This window comes from Lissotriton helveticus, chromosome 11 (assembly GCF_964261635.1).
Source record: "Lissotriton helveticus chromosome 11, aLisHel1.1, whole genome shotgun sequence".
In the NCBI taxonomy this organism is placed as follows: Eukaryota; Metazoa; Chordata; class Amphibia; order Caudata; family Salamandridae; genus Lissotriton; species Lissotriton helveticus.
The window spans coordinates 10,140,851-10,158,995 of record NC_136072.1 but is presented as its reverse complement, the minus strand read 5'-3'; the positions used below and the strand labels follow the sequence as shown (position 1 = coordinate 10,158,995).

At 44.7% G+C, this 18,145-nt stretch overlaps 1 protein-coding gene across 1 annotated transcript in view; it reads right to left on the bottom strand.

The window, feature by feature from the left end:
- LOC144792084 (putative cation-transporting ATPase 13A4) overlaps positions 1-18,145 on the bottom strand; it is a 439,619-nt gene that overhangs the window by 73,255 nt on the left and 348,219 nt on the right. Inside the window, exon 24 of the mRNA XM_078666936.1 lies at positions 10,335-10,377. Within this exon, the coding sequence (XP_078523062.1) occupies positions 10,335-10,377 (43 nt within the window). The remainder of the gene's footprint in view (positions 1-10,334; positions 10,378-18,145) is intronic.

Sequence of the window (18,145 nt, the reverse complement as noted above, 5' to 3'; positions counted from 1 at the left end):
CTAATTTTCCTTTTTATAAGTAAAAGCGCTATCTGGACAATGATGTACTGGGTGATGTTCGTGGTGTACCTGCCAACTGGGGCACTAGCCCACACCACCTCCCCTGAGTGCGCCTGGGTTGCTCTGCCTCCCTACCCTCATAGAGTCAAGTGCTACAATGGGGTACTTGATTCCTAGTAGATGGAAGGTTGTGTGCCTATTGCTTGGGAAAGGCTCACATCTTTCCCAACTTATACCCCACTTTCTTACATTGCTAGGATTTGTGTCTCTCCAAGCCCCTCTAAACACGGCTGGAGGCTGTGCGGGGGGATGAGCTCAGGGCCTGGCTAAAGGGCAGGCCTTGTCTACAACCCCATGTGTGCATAGCCAAAGCACTTGTGGGGGCTGGTGTCAGAACTTGATGGGAGACCAGGCCCAGTGTGAAATACCCACCCCCTGATCACAGCCAAAGGCTGAGCACAGTAACTGCAAGTTGCCTTCGGGAGTTCAGCGTATGCTCAATTTTGAATGTGATAAAATAAACCACAGAAATTAACTGAAAAATCCAATGGTTAAACTGATGTTATAGTTAGGTTTGGTAGTAAGATCTTAGCTTACATTTAAACCCAAGAATTTCACTGGAAAATCAAGGGCTAAAGTTATAATTAGAGGTTAAAATGAGATCACAACTAATGTTTAAAAAATGAAAAAACTCGGACATTTGCGAGTTATAGTTAAGTGAACTAACAATAACTCTTGTCCCCATTTTCCACAGAATGATGTCATAAAGTGGAGTGGTGTGGCTCCCTGGTTAGAGGCGGCAGACCCGGAAGCAGAGAAAGGCCCGGGACCAGGGTTCAATTCCCGACGCAGCAGGGTCGTGGACCAGGGTCAGCGGACTCGACAATTCTCGCCTCGGTGCCTACTCTAGCCAGGGATCACACTCGGCAACTCTGCGCATTAAGCTTGCCTCATCTCTACAACGGCCCCCCACAGACACCGGGGATGCCTGGTTTCACCTTGGAGATACCCAGAAGGGACCATCTCACAGGGAAAGCCAGGACGGGTTCCCCAGCGGTCTTCAGCGCCGGGACGCTTACGGGCAGCCGAGCGCTTTACAAGTCCAACACATTTACATTTACATTTACATATATTATATCACTCATGGTATGGTAAATGACATAATTGTTGACATTACATATGGTATCCCAAATTACATAATTGATTGCATTACTGATGACACCATTCAATCATTGTGATAGTGTCCTACAGGATTTGTGGACCTGAAGTAATTCAACACAATACAACAGTACTTGAGGACAGCGTTGAGTGTCAATGCTGTACCCCCTATCAGCATCTGTGAGGAGCTTCCCCCTGCCATGAGTACATTTCAAAGGGCTCTGCATACAGCAAACTCAAACAAACTTGACACCAAGCCTAACCTGCCTATTGTCACCATAGACAATTTGGAGCCAGAACCAGGTCAAGGGGAAGAACTGATCAGAACCTGTTTTGGGCGTAGGTCTTAGAATTTCCCACACACAGGCTGGCACCAGATATACAGAAGGAACCTACAGAACCCACCATCAGAACCCTACTGGACGTGTGGAAGATTCAGAAGAAGAACGGCCCTCCTGCCAGAAGGACTGCTGTGCTACTGGAAGGGCTCACATGCTTCCTGAAGAAGGAAAATGTTGCCTCCTTGGTCTGAACCCAGGCTACCCAGAGTGACCCAATGGTCAGTTGGCTGACCTCCTGTGTGAGCTACAGAGACACAACAAGCTTCCAGAGGCCTCCCTGCCACCGCCCGGCACCAACTGCATCGGCATGGTCATGCATGAGCCTTCCCACTGGCCTCTGCTTAAGAGAGTCTTGATCCACATGAGGTGTGATCAAGTCAGTGCCCCTCCTCTCGTAAACGGGGAAAATCCTGAATGTTCGAGCTCTTCACAACAGCATATAGTCCCATGAGAACCAAGATTCTGCATCGTACAAGAGCTGCAAAGAGAAGTGTCAATGGGATCTGCTCTTCACACTAACAGTGACCCTCGCAACGTCCGCCAACACGAGCTCTGCACCTTGTGCCAACAGTGACTTTCACAATGATCCACCAAGCTCAAGGTCCAGTGATGACCAGCTCTTTGCACTATGGCAACAAAGGTCCACAATTCTTGGCCAGCTCTGCACGGCGAAAGGCTTCTCCATACGACCCCCTCCAACGTGAAAAGAACTCTTTCATTGGACTTTAGAAGGTTTCTTTTCAGCTGGACTAGCCTGGTCCCTGTTTCTGGCCTGTGGGCCATCACGATCTTCCTGAATGTATAACTTTCCCCCCACACAGGGCAACCAGATAGCCTTGAGTGGTGCTTTCTGCTTCTTGGCCCCATTTTCACAAAAGGCTTTACATTTCAATTTCTCCGGTTCTAAAGATTGGGTTATTGCCATTCTGCTATGACATTATTTACTAAAATACGTTCTATTTTTCTAAATTGGTATTGGATTTTTCTTATGTTGTGTTTTTAGTTTATTGCTGTTTACATGCTTAATAAATACTTTACACATTGCATCTAAGTTAAACCTGACTGTTCTTCTCATTGTTCCAACCTACCAGGGGGTTAAGCACAGGTCTATTTAATCACTTTTTGTAGTTCATCATGGCAAGGACTGCGGCTGTTGCTAAAGAAGGGCTCACACCTCCCTTAACCAATAACCCAATTTCTCACACCCAATTAATCTGTACTGGAAAAATAATTGGAATTGGGGGACTCCCATTGAGCCCTCCCTGTGAGCCAGGGACCCCGGCTCAAGCATTAGTGATGATTTCTTCCACAAAAAAATACACGGAGAAATACAGAAACGATCTTTCATCAAACAAATATGCAAATGATGAAATATTTTATTTAATTCAAAAACAATAATACAAATTTCATTTTTTTTATTGTATTTTTTATTTGTTTATTACCATCGTTGGGTCACTTGACAAAAATAATACATTCACAACCTAAAAATGTAGACCTTCATCATCTTCTTTTACAATAATATTTGAACATAACGGGTAGGGCAGGTTAACAATTCCAGAAACTAAATACTCGAATCCATAAGATTATTCCTCTAGATACACTTTTAGTGCTCCCCAAATCGATATACCTAATTTTCTTTTCCTGACACCCTTTAATGCGTACAAGTTCCATTCTAATTCATATATATTAAACAGTTTCCTTCTCCAGAATTCAAACATCGGTGCTTCAGGTTGTAGCCATTCCGTAGCTATACATAATCGAGCTATAGTCATTGCCACAAATAAAAAATTCAGAAATTTACGCAAATTCTCATTTTCATTAACACATTGCCCACCCCCTACTAACATAAGTGCAGGGGATATTTTAATCGGATAGTGAATGACCAAAGATATAAACCTTTCTATACTGGAGATGAAAGACGTTAATTTAAGACAATCGTAAAAGACATGAACAATGTCTGCATCTTCCCCTCCACACCGAAAGCATTTTCCGTCATACATAGGCCCCCATGTTGCCATACGTTTGGGAGTATAATATAATCTAAATATTGTCTTGTATACCTGAGCTTTCAAATTGGCTGACAGACAGATATCCTTAGCCATCAAAATGAAATCAGCAATATTTAGATCGGTTTCCTCCAACTGATTCTGCCAATATACATTATATTTGTTCAAGTCATCAGGCTTACATTCCATCAGCAACCGATATATCATACCTATCCTTTTTTTTGATTGAATTGCCTCTATTAATTTATTCGGGCTGGGTCTATTTAGTTTCTTTAAACAAAAATCTCTGATTTGAAGATATTTAAAAAAAGAAGACTGAGGTAGCTGGAATTTACTAACCATACTAGAAAAAGAATTAAATATTCCGTCCGCATCATATAGATCTCCGATTCTACCCACCCCTCTCCTGCTCCATTCCTTCGCTACATTGTCCCACAATATTGATGGAAGTATTTTGTCCGCAGAAAGGGGAGTATAATACAAAATTCTCTCTAACTTCAATATCCTCGCAACCTTTCTCCAAACTTTGTATGCGGACTCGACCACCTTAAAACGGGTGTGTTTGTAGTAATTCCCCTCCAGCTCTTTTAACAAACATCCTTTCGCATGTTCCCCTAATAATAGATAAAATATCGAGGGGGATTCTGCCGGGTCATCAATTTGTTCTCCCATCAACAAAATTCTCATTCTTTGTAAAAAACAAACATAATAGTAAAACACAAAATCCGGGATCCCACGCCCTCCTCTCTCTATAGGCAGAGTCAACCATTTCATTGCACGTCTGGTTTTTCCGGGTGCCCCAAAAAATTTTGTACATAGAATTTGCAGTTGATAAATGTGGTTTAAGGGTATCTCTAAGGGAATACTGCGATATACATATAATATCTTAGCTAGTACATTCATCTTGATGATGTTACCTCTCCCTATTATAGACAGCTGAAGTCTCCCCCATCTGTCTAAGGATTGCTTGATTTGTTGCATTATCATACCCCAATTAGCGTCCACTATCTCTTGTGTGTGGGATTTAATTATAATTCCTAGATATATCACTTCGTGGGTAACCCTGTTATCATTAAATTGAACCGTATCTGTGCAAAGCACCTGCGTTTTTGCGGCATTTAACTTATAGCCGGAGCTGCTTCCAAAATCTGTAGCCAAGCGTTCAATCTCTGTCAATGCCTGTCCAGGATCCGTGGTAATAATAGCGATATCATCCGCGTATGCGAATATTGAATGGGGTATGCTTGAAACAATAAATGGTTTAATATGTGGTGACTCTAATAATTTTAATAAAAAAGGATTCATAAATAGCGCAAAAAGAAGTGGGGAGCAGGGGCACCCCTGGCGTGTACCTCTGGTAATGGTTATCCTTTCCGAGTTTCTGCCCATAACTACAACTCTCGCATTAGGTGCGCGATACAATACTTTAATAGCTCTCAGAATTTTTTTGCCAAATCCCATTCTATTCATTACTGCCCACAGATATGCCCACTCTACGTTATCGAACGCTTTCTCAGCGTCGAGTAAGATCAGCGCCAAATCTCTTCTCTCGGTTTCTGCTATGTCTATCAAGGTGATCACTTTATTAATATGTGCTATAGTCCCTCTATTTGGGATAAACCCATGCTGGCTCAGTGATACTAATGGTGTTATAACCTTAGACATACGATTTGCAAGCATCTTTGAATATAGCTTGCTATCACAATTTAGTAAAGATATGGGTCGATATGAGGCAGGTAGCTCCGGTGGTTTCCCTTTTTTAGCAAATACAACAATTGAGGCGTCATCCCATGACTGTGGAGCTCTCCCTAATTGTGCCATTCTGAAAGTCTGAAGCATAAGGTTTTTTAAAGGTTCAAAAAAACATTTATAGACCTCCCCTGGAATAAAGTCAGGGCCAGCTGCTTTCCCATTCGGGATATTTCTTACTGCTGTTTCCAGTTCTTCCATTGTAAAAGGCTGATCTAGCACCTCTTTCTCAAAATCTGTCAATTTACTAAATATAACCTCATGCAGAAAGCCGTCAGGAGATAGATTAGATTGACAAGTATATAATTCATTGTAAAACTGATATAATATTTCCAATATTTTCTCTGGATCTTCAAACATAACCCCATTTTTATCTTGCAGTTTCACAATTTGACGGGCAGATTCCTTCATTTTTAATTTTAGGGCCAGTGCCCTTCCTATAGCCTCTCCATACTCATGGATATGGATTCTATATATTAAATATTTCCTAGCTATCTCCTCACACCAAACTCCTGTGATATTAGCACGACATTTAGCAATTATCCCCTCATGCTACTGGATTTTAGTCATGTTATCCCTCTTCTCTATTTCTTTTATTAGATATTCTTCCGCCTTACTTAGCTGGTCATACAAATCTCGCAATTTCCTCTGCTGCTGATTTTGGTAATAGAGTCCATAATTCAATGCCTCCCCTCTAAAACAGGCTTTCCAAGTGTCCCATATTATCTCAATATTGGCGGAGTTCTTATTATTCTGTATAAATTCTGTGATCCATTTACCCATGTATTCTCTGTAATGTACATCCAAACACAGTTTCCTATCGAACGAAAAGCTCCTGCTTTGTTTCGTTTCTCCAGCATGGGTAATCTTAATTATAAGTGGGGAATGGTCCGATGTTACCCTAGGATATAAATAAATCTTGATATTGGATTGAATGCTAGTTGAAGTAAAAAAATAGTCCAGACGGACAAATTTCCTATGGGGTGAGGAGTAATAACTATACCCGGGTAATGTTGGGAAATTTTTGCTCCAAATATCAACCAGCGCATGGTCCTTAACTAGGTTATTTAGTGCTTTAAACATCCGAGGTTTTCGCCCCTTATAATTCTCCGGACCAGCATTTAACTCCCCCACTGCCAAATTAATATTTAAATCACCACACACAACCAGGGGAGAGCTCCAGTTAGCTAGCTCAGAGTTTAAATATTCAAATACTTCCCCCTCATCCAAATTAGATCCATAGATAGAACATATTGTTATATAAGTACCTCCTATATTTAATGTCACTATCACCCATCTACCCCATTTGTCCGTTAAGCTGCGCACAAGTGTGCCTAAACGTGGTCTAATCAAGATCATTACTCCTCTTATCAAGCTTGTTTGTTGGGATGCTGCCAAAACTGTATACCCTAACTCAGCAGCTAGGCCCCTTTTCTCCCAAGGAAGATGGGTCTCTTGTAAACACAAAATGTCCGGCTTCAAAAAACGAACTTCAGATGTGATCCTTTTCCTTTTATTTATATTGTTGAGACTCGAAACATTGAAAGAACAAATTTTAATGTTACTAACCATTACTATAATTTCCCGCCCTCTTTACCTTCTGCATTTGTGTGATTTATTATTGCCTTGGTACACCTCATCCTACCCTCGGCTAATAGTCTCTTACTAAGTTTTTGTCTTTTTGTCAATTCTATAATGTCATTTGACCCCAACGTGGATTTTTTCCCTTTTAACCCCAGTGCCCTCCTCCACCAACAACCCCCTAACCCCCCAATCCCCTTCCCCCCTTTCCCCCCCTCCATTACCAGGGCTTTCGGACTCCTGGTCCTAGTGATGGTAATGAGCAGCACTCCCCCCCTGTCGCTCCCCCACAGGCTTCTTTTCATTCATATTTTAGCTATAAAGAAACTGTTGATATCGTCATATCCAAATCTTCCTATTCTTACTTCCAATCTAACTCTCAAAGCACAAAAGATAAACTATACGTCTCTTAAGTACATAGCCATTCTCTTTTAGAAAAAAATAATAATAATTATATCAACCAATCTGTGTTGTACATCACTCAAAATGTTTGCCCGTTAACTAAATCATGAACTGATACCTAAAAGTCATTCATGAATATAATCTAAAGATCCTTTATACCATGCAAATATTCCTTTGCGGCTGTTACATTAGTGAAAAAGCGAGTGTTCTCCTTATATATCACTTTAAGTTTAGCCGGATTCATAATGTAGGCTTGGGCACCCTTTGTTTGAAATTGATTCACCAACTGACAAAGCTGCCAGCGTGTATCCATAGTGTATTTACTATAGTCTGCTGTTGCGAAAAAAGTATACCCTTCACCCATGCCTTTGCTGTTTGGTCGAGTGTGCATATATATATCTTCTCTGGCACGGAAGCTGTTGAAGGCCACAAGAAAAGGTCTAGGTTTAGTTACATTCTGCCCAGTTCGAAGTTGGATATTGAAAGGATATCTGTGGGCACGCTCAATCTCTCGCTCCCAGTCCCATTTTTTCAAATCCGGAAATGCCTTCTGAAACAATTCCACAATAAACTTGCGTGGATCCTGCCCTTCGTTACCTTCAGGTATTTGCATAATTCTTAGATTATTGCGCCGTGCGCGATTTTCAAAATCGGCCATTTTCCATAGTAAGTCCTCTTTATTAGCACTTAACGTTTCAGTGGCCGTTTTCTGTTTTTGCAGTTCATCCTCAATATTAGATATTCTGGTTTCAACCTCAGTAAACCTTTCCCCAAAGTCTGACTGTGATTTTGCTAGTCTCCGAATAGAACTTTGGAGTTTCCGGCAAGAGTTTTGAATTTTATGACTTTCTTGCTCAGTTTTGTCCATGTGGCTCAGTATTGTTTGATATATTGTAGCTAGAGTGATATTGCCTGTTGAGTCTTCTTGATATCCTCCGACAGCCCCTTGTTCCATAGATGCATCCCCTCCACCCCTCACAGTGATAGGGCTTTCTTCTGTACACTCATCAGCTTCGTCATCATCAACCTCATCGTCAACCTCGCTTTCAACTTCTTCCATACACATTTGCTTAGAGTACTGTGTGGCCAAATCTTCACATGAAAAGGCTGAATTTTCTGACACTGAGTAAAAATCCACAGATTCTGCCTCATTAGATACAGCTGTACCCACCCTTACAGCCAAGCCTTTCTCTACCATGACTGAGTCTTCAGGAGGTTCTATAGCATTTCCTTCCAGTGACTCAGAGCTAGGCACTCCATCTGAAATAATAGCATCAGTGCTTTCATTCACAGATGCAAAATCGATTGGTGTATTAACATTTTGCGACATCACTGTTAATACTAGTTCTGACGATTTATCGTTCGGCATCACTTTTATTGATGTAATGAGTTCTCCCGTATTATTCTTTGATTGTGATGTTGACTGTGGGCTGCGCGCTGCTTCTTTTCGTTTTTTCTCCTCTGCCGCCAGAAACAGGGTGGAAATTGTTTGCCTAGCTACACCAGGAGTTTCAGAAACAACCCCTGCCCCGGTTTTCTTTACCGCAGCGGCAGCCCCACCTACGCCCTTCTCACCTCCACATGCAGTCACTGTGGTATTACTTTCAGGGTCTCGTTTTTTCCTTGTGCCTTTCGGGGCCATCACGATAGAAACTCTCGCAGCTCCTCTCTCCTTCCGACTTCCAACAAGGCGGTGTTCACCGTGTTCGCAGCGGAGCCAAGCAGCAGCACCTGTGAAAGTTGCCGCCCACCAGGCTCGGCGGAGTCTCGTCAGCGCTGTAACCACCTTCCGTATCGGCATCAGCGTCAGCGTTTTCTTCACTGTCACGATTGCAATATTCTCCACGAGGTGAAAAATAAAAAGGGCTGCACACGTTATTTTTCCGTTTCGATTCCATTTCTTTCCCGTAGCCGGTCCGTTTTCATTGCACCAACGTTTCTTTCACATTCTATCTCAAATCACCTGTGGGTCAGGGAGAGAGATCGGCTCACACGTCCAGCACGTCCATCCGTGCGGGCGCCATCTTGCCCCCAATAATCCAAATTTCAATGGGAATGTTGAAACTTTTCTACATTTAATTGAGGCCACTCATCATTCAAACTGTTTTCTGTTCAATGTGCTTGATATTCTCCCACTAATCAATCTGAGGATATTACCTTATTTTTTAATGTCTAATTCCTTCACATTTATAGACCTTTTCAAAATTTTCTATTTTCTATTTTGCTTATTTATTTATATACCCTTTATTACACTGTTAAGATTATGAAATGTTCTAAGCAATCACATCACAGGTTAAGAACCATTGTATTGGATGGTAACATAAAATATTTGGCACATGCATCTTTTTCTTAACAAACCATTAAAAAAATGTCGGACACCACTTCAAGGCTTCTTCTGCTGAGCACCAATGATCTGATCCCTGCATTGCATGATACAGCCAGGAGGAGGGGGCTGTTGTACAGGCAAAAGTGGGGGGCTAAAGGTACCAGATTCTGGACCCTCTCCACATGAAGCGTAATCTTCACTCAAAATTTTGCACTACAGCCCGATGCAAGGAACCTGGGCATCAAAGCATCATGATGATAACTACACATCCCAGCCATGTCCACCTTCACCTCAGGGTACATTGCAATAATGATCCGATGGTACCCCCTTCTTTCAAGGACCATTGCATAGACAACACCAGCATGACCGTGTGAATATAGTCAAGCATTTTGCCTTGCTGCAGGTCTGAGGTGACTCCAAGTGTGGTGAAATTAGGGATACTTAGTCGGCTGGAAACCAGTGGGGTCTGGAGACGGTTAATGAGTATAGAGCCAGTGGCTTAATAAAGGGACAATGCGCAAAGGCCAGGTTTAGAGGCAGGACTTATTGCAGAAGGGGGAATGGCCACATCAGGAGTATAGAATGGGGCAGATAATATACCACCCACTGATCCTGTATCATAAAAAAATGCTGTTTCTCTGAACGGTGAAATACTTTTGACCTCAAGAGGCAGGCAGGTAGGTAGTCCTAAGTGTACAGTATAGAAATAACTCTTACATTTTCAGTAAATATTATATTAGAAAGAATAAGCACACATGTACTTTTACTCACCCCACAATCATTAGCTCCATCTCCACACATTCCAACATAGTAACTGTGATAAAGAAAAATGTGACATTATTGCCTGAAACAAGGTTTGCTTCATGTGTTCATTTACATGCTAACACATGGGAGCCTGCAACCCCTTCATAGAAGCCAGTCTCCTATTTTGTAATTACAGTTGAGTTGTAATGTCTTCAGTTATCTCCAAAGATGAATTTTAATAGCGATATGTACTGGGTCACAAACCCTTTTTCGGAGTTGGAAAGACATTAAAAAACTAACTTTTTACAGTCTCAAACCTTGAGATTCTGAGATGAGCAGGATTTGCCACCATAGCATATCTTGTATGTTGGGAAAGCACAACAGGTGGGAATGTGACATGACTTGCTGACTGATGTTACATTTAACATTGATAAAGTCAAAGCAAAGTAAAAATGTTGAAGAAATGCCATCATTTGCATGTCGATGTCTGTCTAATATCTGGAACCAGTCAATAAGAAGACATCTCACAATACTTGCTCTCGCTCAGCTGTTATCTTATAGAGTTGAGAAGTCTTTTCAAGTTAGCTTGCATTGTTCATGAGGATATACATGAGAATTCAATGAATGAGTATGAGAGTGAGTATAGATGAGTGAATGTGGGGTAGTAATGCACTGTGAGTGAGTTAGAGTGAGTGAGTGAGTGAGTGAGGGAGAGAATGTGAGAGGGAGTGTAAGTTAGTTAGGGGTGTCACTCTGAAAGGTGCAGTAAGTGCAGTTGCACCAGGACCTGGAGGACTGAGGGGTCTTCTGACACCTATTCATTAAAGCAGAGCACCTGTCCCCCCAGGATGTTATATCAGAGCCCCTGTACACCAGTTGTTGGGAGTAAGGGTCAATGATTGGGAAAGAGTGAGTGTGAGTGAATGTGTGAGTGAAATTAACAGTGCAAATCAGTGAGTGTAGTGTGAGTGGCTTTTTGAGTGAAATTAATAGTGCACATCAGTGAGTGTGAATGTATAGTTACATGTGTGTGTGAAAGACAGTGAGTGAAAGTGAATATGAATCAGAATGTGTAAATGAGAGAGCATGAGTCAGAGAGAGATTATGAGTGAGAGTGAGTAAGAGTGTGTTTGTTAGCATGTTTTCTGTGTGTGAGTCTGCTGCTGGTCAGGGCATACTTGTGGTCATTCTTGGCTTATGGGGACACTCAAGAGAGCTTGCTTTCACTGGCACCTTTCTTGTTATTCTTGGCATAAGTATGGGCTCCTGTTGTAAAATGTGGGTCTGGACTTACTGGTTGTAATTCATGCTATGGGGGAAGGGGCACCTAGGGCAAAATGATGGTGCTGGGACACTGGAGGTAGTACTTGACGACCATGGCACATTGGGAGTGGAGGTCTGGCAGGGGAAGCAAACCACAAGAAAATCCTTACTTTGACATGTGGGTGATTAAGACATATGGGTCACCCATGCCATGTGGCTGGTATCAATGGCAACATTCTGGAACTGTGACTTTGCATGTCATTCATTGCATAAGGGATCACTATGAAAGCATTCTGGCATTGGCACACTGGAAATAATTCTTAAGATATAGGGGACACAGAAGGCAAATGTGGAAAACAATGAGGTGGACCTTTGTCAAATGTTAGGCACCACCACATTAAGGGCCCAGCAGCCACCAGTGCCTTGGAGAAATCAACAACTCAACCAAGCTTTATTATGGAGTGGTCAGAGAGTCTGAAACTTCATTTCACTCTCTATTAAAATTCTTTCAACCCCTTCAAGAGGGAGCTCAGTGTATGACTCTTTCAACACCAGTTCTAACCGGAATATGTACAGGAGGGGCCACCTTCAACTTGAATAATGATTACAGATCATCTCCCACTGCTTAAGACTCATGATATTTGGAGCACTTGGTCCATATTTGCTCAAATGTGCATTCATTACTCCGCCTGTCTCCATAAGGGTATCCTGGTGGGTGTGGTTCACTTCCTGGAAAACTACAAATTAATGCTCTAATGTCATCAGGTGATGTAAAGCAGCCTCTAAGCTACAACACCTTATACACAGCTAAAGCGTGTTGACCTGCTTTAAATAAAAGTAATACTTCACACCCTTTCTTGCTTAAATCAGAGAGCTGCATGTCCTGCCAAGGACAGGGCTGTTTGCAGAAGGGCTCACTGCTGGCCCCACTGGCACTGCCAGAAGGAGAGCGTTGCTTTAAAAATGAAACATACAAGGGTTTGGATAATGCTGCAAAGAGTGTAACCCTAAAATATGTTAAGAAATTGGGTTAAAATGAACAGAACATTCTGGGGACCAATAAAGGATATGTGAATAGCAATACGCCAAGGGGCATACTTATGGAATCATCGCACAGCGCAGCTGCGTGATGAAGAAAGGGCAGGAATGCGCTGTACTTAACAATCCACAGCTTATTCCTGTCTTTGCATAGCGCTGTTATACAATATGCTGTCTAGCGCCAACGTAGTAACCCTCGAACTATGATGCAAGGGTGCCTGCATTGTAAGCAGGAGGGTTTCTATGCAGGAAGGGGCGCCTTCATGCATTAAAACAATCCTCTGAGTCATTTTCCTCTTTCTATATCTGCTGCAGAATGAAGCACACGCTGAAGGAGGAAGTAACAAGAAGAAATGAAGATACTTCTTCTAGATACTCCTCACCAGGTGAACTGCAGCATTTTGATTCATTTCCAGATGTGCCACTGATTGTAAATGTGGGAATGAGTCAATCTCCATGGACGGTGCATGGGGGTACTGTTATACTCAATGTACTAATGTTATGGGGGTTGGCTAGTAGCCTCTCCATCTTGTGACACCTCTTGAGGGGAGAGGTGGCAGCTGGAAGTGACTGTGAGCTGGAGGTGTCGGCAAGCGGCCGCCCGCAAGGTGTTTGGGTTTATCTTTAATAAAGTAACTTACTTCAAGTTGATGTGTTCGAAAGCTTCTGTTTCCCTGTTGCTTTGGCGACGAGGATTGGAGCTGTACTAGAAGATGTTGGTGTGCGGATTGCTGTGTGTGCCTTGCTCTTGTCGTTTTGCAATACTCCTCATTGTGTGACTGGTATTGCACGTTTTGCAGCATTGAGGGAGAGGGGTACTCAGGATTTTTTGTGGCTGGCTTGGTTGACACATAATCAATTCCAGTAGTGTCAATCCACATGCTAACGAGCTGTCTGCAAGTAGAATTAAGGATAGTCAAACAAGAAGTAGCGAAAGGTATGCCATCATTAAAGGAACAAAAAATGTTGGGGCAGATATACAATAACTGGCGCATCCCTGCATATCAGCAGGAATGCGTCACTTATTGTGCGCCACGGCTCCGCCACCATAGATGCGCAGCATTTATAATGCGGCGCAACATGGGGCAAAAGCGGCACAGATGCGTGACGCATCTGTGCCGTAAAGGCGGCTAATTGCTGGAGTTGCATCGTAAGCGTGACGCAGCTCCAGCAATGCTCGGGGGTGCCCTATCTTTGCAATGCTGCGTCAATCCTTACTCCTGCTTGAAGCAGGCGCAGGATTTTGACGCAGCATGGGCTCAAAAGTGACTGAGTGAAATCTTGTAGATTTCACTCAGCCACTTTTAGGAGGCGTTCCTGCACCGGAATGCCCCCCCCTGCGCCATACTGCCTACTCTGGCGCAGTTCTTTACAACGTGACGCATCTCCCAGATGCGTCATGTTGTAAATACCCCACACCATGGCGCCTCTTTTGTGCCACCGCTGCGTCACAAAAGTGACGCAACAGCGGCATAAAAGAGGCGCAAGGGGTTTGTAAATCTGTCCCCTGGTGTTGACGAAGGATGATTATGGTTGTGTGAAATTACCTGATGCCAAATGTTCCAAGGGTAAATTGAGGTTTGGTCCTGCTTGTTGTGTGGATGAAGTAAGCAAAGATGGTTATGCTGTGGAATTGCAAAATGGACAATAGTGGAATTGCTTGAAATTAATCATGGTGAATGGCTCCCTACAGACGTGTAATGAACCTATGGGGTACAAAGTGATGACTGGTACTTCTTTATCTACTTTGGAAAACCGTGTCTGCAAATTTCCTGGAAGAGTCAGAGTATATGATGACATACTTGTATTTTGTAGCTTTACTTTTGGGCAATGTATCTGGGTTTTTTATTTACAATTTATTTTCTTGTATTGGGAAAAGTGGGACACGTATTATATTCAATGTATAGCATGCACTAATGTTAGGGGAGTTGGTTTGTGGTCTGTCCGGCTCATGCAACCTCTACTCTGCGTCACTGCTCCAACGTTCATTTGAAATGTTGAGGTGCGAGACAACATTTGGAGGTGTCTGCGAGCTGGAGGTGTCAGCAAGTGGTTGCCTGCAAGGGGTTTGGATTTATCTTGAATAAAGCAACGTTCTTCATGTTGATGTGTGTGGAAGCTTCGGTCTCTCTGTAGGAAACACCCACACTCCACCCTTGGAAAGCCTCCCGGGGGCAGAGTAAGACAACGCAGGGATTTGCGCAGGTGTTGTGGTATTCTGGATTTATCAAACCACGCAAGGTAGCCTTGCGTAGCTTGATAAATCAAACTTAGGAGTTGTGTCTTCCTTGCGCCCCCCGTTGCTCAATGCAAGGGCAATGCAACTCCTAAGTAGTACAGGTCAGAAAATTTACTGCATTGTGGTACTCTGCCCCACGGCGGCAGTCCATGGGTGTACTGTGGGTGTTCCCAAGTATCCACCGATTGATGTTGGTGCATTCCCACACTTTCCAATTGTGGTAGGCCTTGCAATGAGACAAAATGCTATGCCTCGCCAGAGAAGGCATGACAAGTAGGAATACTTTTATTTTCTCCTAGTTTCTTTCCCTTTCTATGTGTGCTGCAGTCTGTAGCACACAAAGAATCAGAAGAAAGCCTAGGAGGGTTGTTTTTGAGCAGGAAGGGGTTTCTTCCTGAACAAAAACAATACTTCCTACAATGTAGATACCCTTGCACTATGGTACAAGGACACCAACATTGGCAATAGGCAACAGTTTGTGCACCAGTGTAGGCAGAGAGCAGTACTGCGGTGTGTAATGTTAAAAACAGCACATTCGGTGGCCGAGCAAGGTGGCCGAATGGATGTAATCCGTATCGGCTCCTGGGCTCCGCTGCTGTTCGGGACCTGAAATCACCGCAAATCGCCACCCTACCTGCACTGAAAGTGGTCCCAGGACATCCCAGGGACTGGAGCGGAGGAGGAATTGTTGATCAACTTGCGGGATCACCCCTGTGAGCAACGAGGAATCCATGCCGGAGAGGCCTGGGCGTGGATTAAAATGGCAGCCGCCAGTCCCTCGATCGCGTTGGACAGGGGGTTGTGAGGAGACTTAAAAGTGGAGACCCCGCTGCCATGAACCACAGACGTGGCCAGACACCAGCTGTGATGCTCCGAGAGTGGAGGTGAGCAGTCCGCTTTGCAGTCCGACGAGCGGTGTGGTGCTACTTCGACCTACAGTCTCCCGGGAGGCTGAGCGGGCGGAGCTGAGCGGGTGACCGGAGGACCCCCCGGGGGGTGCGCACATAAGCAGGGGCAATAGACTTTGAAGGTGGCCCATTTTGAGCTAGAAATACGGCAGGCTGACTTTCACGATCCCCTTACATGCTGTGTCTGACTTTAAGATGGCAGCCGAAACTGGAATAGGTGCCATCTCCGTGTCTACCTCCCATGATGACCGCGCCATGTGAGTGTAGCGAACACTGGAGATACTGTGCTGCAGTTATTCTACTCTTGGGCCCCAGAAGAGGACATTTAGAATACTTCTACCGATCGCGGAGGAGGCATTTGGGGGTGGGGTAGGAACCTGGACCGCCACAAGGAGCACTGCCCGCTCTGGCTGCAGACCTACCTGTCGTCCCTCTTGCGAAGCCTAAACCTGCACCTGCTTGATCTCGCAGCGTATTTAGCAGGTTTCCTGCTGACCCCTCCTGGAGTACATCCGGGCTGGCCATCCAAACCAGGGAGCACCTAATGACAGCCACCCATTGAAGTCCAGAGCCTGCAATAGGGCTCCACCGCACATGACTTGCTGCTTGCCTCCTACTGGTTCCATTCGAGGTAGACACTCCGGGGGAACCATCTCAGCGCAGACCCTGGTTAATCTCGGCTGCGGAGCTCCCTCAGGACATCAGGGCCTACCGCTCACACCCTTGCACTCCAGGACCAAAGAGAGCAGGCGGGGTCAGCCCCTATGCCGCCGAAGAAGACGGTAACCAGAGTTACAACTAAGGTCTCAAGCTTCTTTCCACCGGCAGACAAACGTCGGGCTTCAGATAGGGACGGAGATACGCATTGCATGGTCCTCACCAAGGATGATCTTATGTCCTCCCTGCGAGATTTTAAAGCAGAATTGTGGAGAGAGCTGAGCCACAACATCCAAACCTCAATCAATCAACTGAAGTCGGACCTCACCACATGGATGGCAGATCTCCAAAGTGATGTGTTCTCAGTGGGCACGAGGGTGGTCGATCTAGAAGCACGCACTCAGGAAGTGGACAAGTGCATTTCTGAGATGCACAACACTATTCTCGCCTTCCAGGACCAGCTCCACCAAACCCAGTTAAAAGGGGAAGATCTGGAAAACTGAGCCAGGCAGGAAAACATAAGGATGCATGACCTTGAGGAGGGGGCGGAAGGCCAGATCTAGAGGCCTTCCTGGAGGGTCTTTTGCGGAGATCGTCAGCCCAAAGATACTCAAGATCAAGCTTAAGAGAGAGTGCACCGAGTTGGAATGCTAGCGGTGGGAGGACGACAAAGGCCAAGCAATGTCCTCGTGAAATTCCAGTCCTACAAGGTGAAAGAGGCGGTACTTCTGGTGGCCTGAAAGAAAGACACAATATCCTTCCAGGACTATTCCTGCACCATCTACCAAGATTTGGTTCCGGCAACTCTGGCAAGACGGCAACAATTTTGGCCTGTTAGAACCGGAGGTCTCTGGTTGGCACAGGTAGGTACTTGTGACAAGCAGGAACCCTCAGTTCTACAGTCAGGGCAAGGGAACTACTCCTTCGAATAACCCCTGCTCACCCTCTAGGTAGTGTGGCGCGAGCAGACACGGCTAATCCTCAGGGCGATAGTAAGTTAAGCATTTATGATCACGCACAGTAAACCCACTGACCCACCACAAATGGACAGCAGTCGTATGGTTGTATCAAAAATACGTATACTTTATATAAAAGATAGATTCAAGCAGGATTATCACAAGACCAAATAACGTTTACGATTAGAGGCCACCAGATTACAATAGGCAAGCTTAGTCTTTCAATGTTCGTTGTTCAGCAAGGTACGATGACAGGGAAATAAGAACGTTGAGGACCCTGGATCCGATATGAACTCGGGACGGAGTTCAAGTGTACCTTGCTTGTGGAAGTCCGAGGCATTTCAGGCGCGGCTACTGGTGAGGGCGGACCCTGGACGAGGCCAACGGTTCTCCAGAGGATCTCTCCGGCTCGGAGCCCCCTCGAGGTGCGAGGTGGGTGAGCAGGACGGTGGAGGGTTGTGGCGATCCGGGATCGATGCAGCTCACGTGGCGAGGCGCCGTTCAGGCCTGCGGGGAGTACTACTTCTTAGCACGCCGGGTCATACTCGTGGATCTGTGAGGGGCGTCACGTTCTATGGCACACGGGTGCAACACCAGGCTTCCGGTACCACGGTACGGGGAGGCCTTTCTTGAGGTGCGGCACGGGTCCTGGTATGCAGGAGGGCAAAGCGAGACAGTCGGGTACGTTACAACGTACGGACCGTCCGAGGCTATGGAATGCGCTCCGTGCAGATTCCGGCGGGAGAAGATGAGAGGTGCACCACGTGCTCCGTTAGC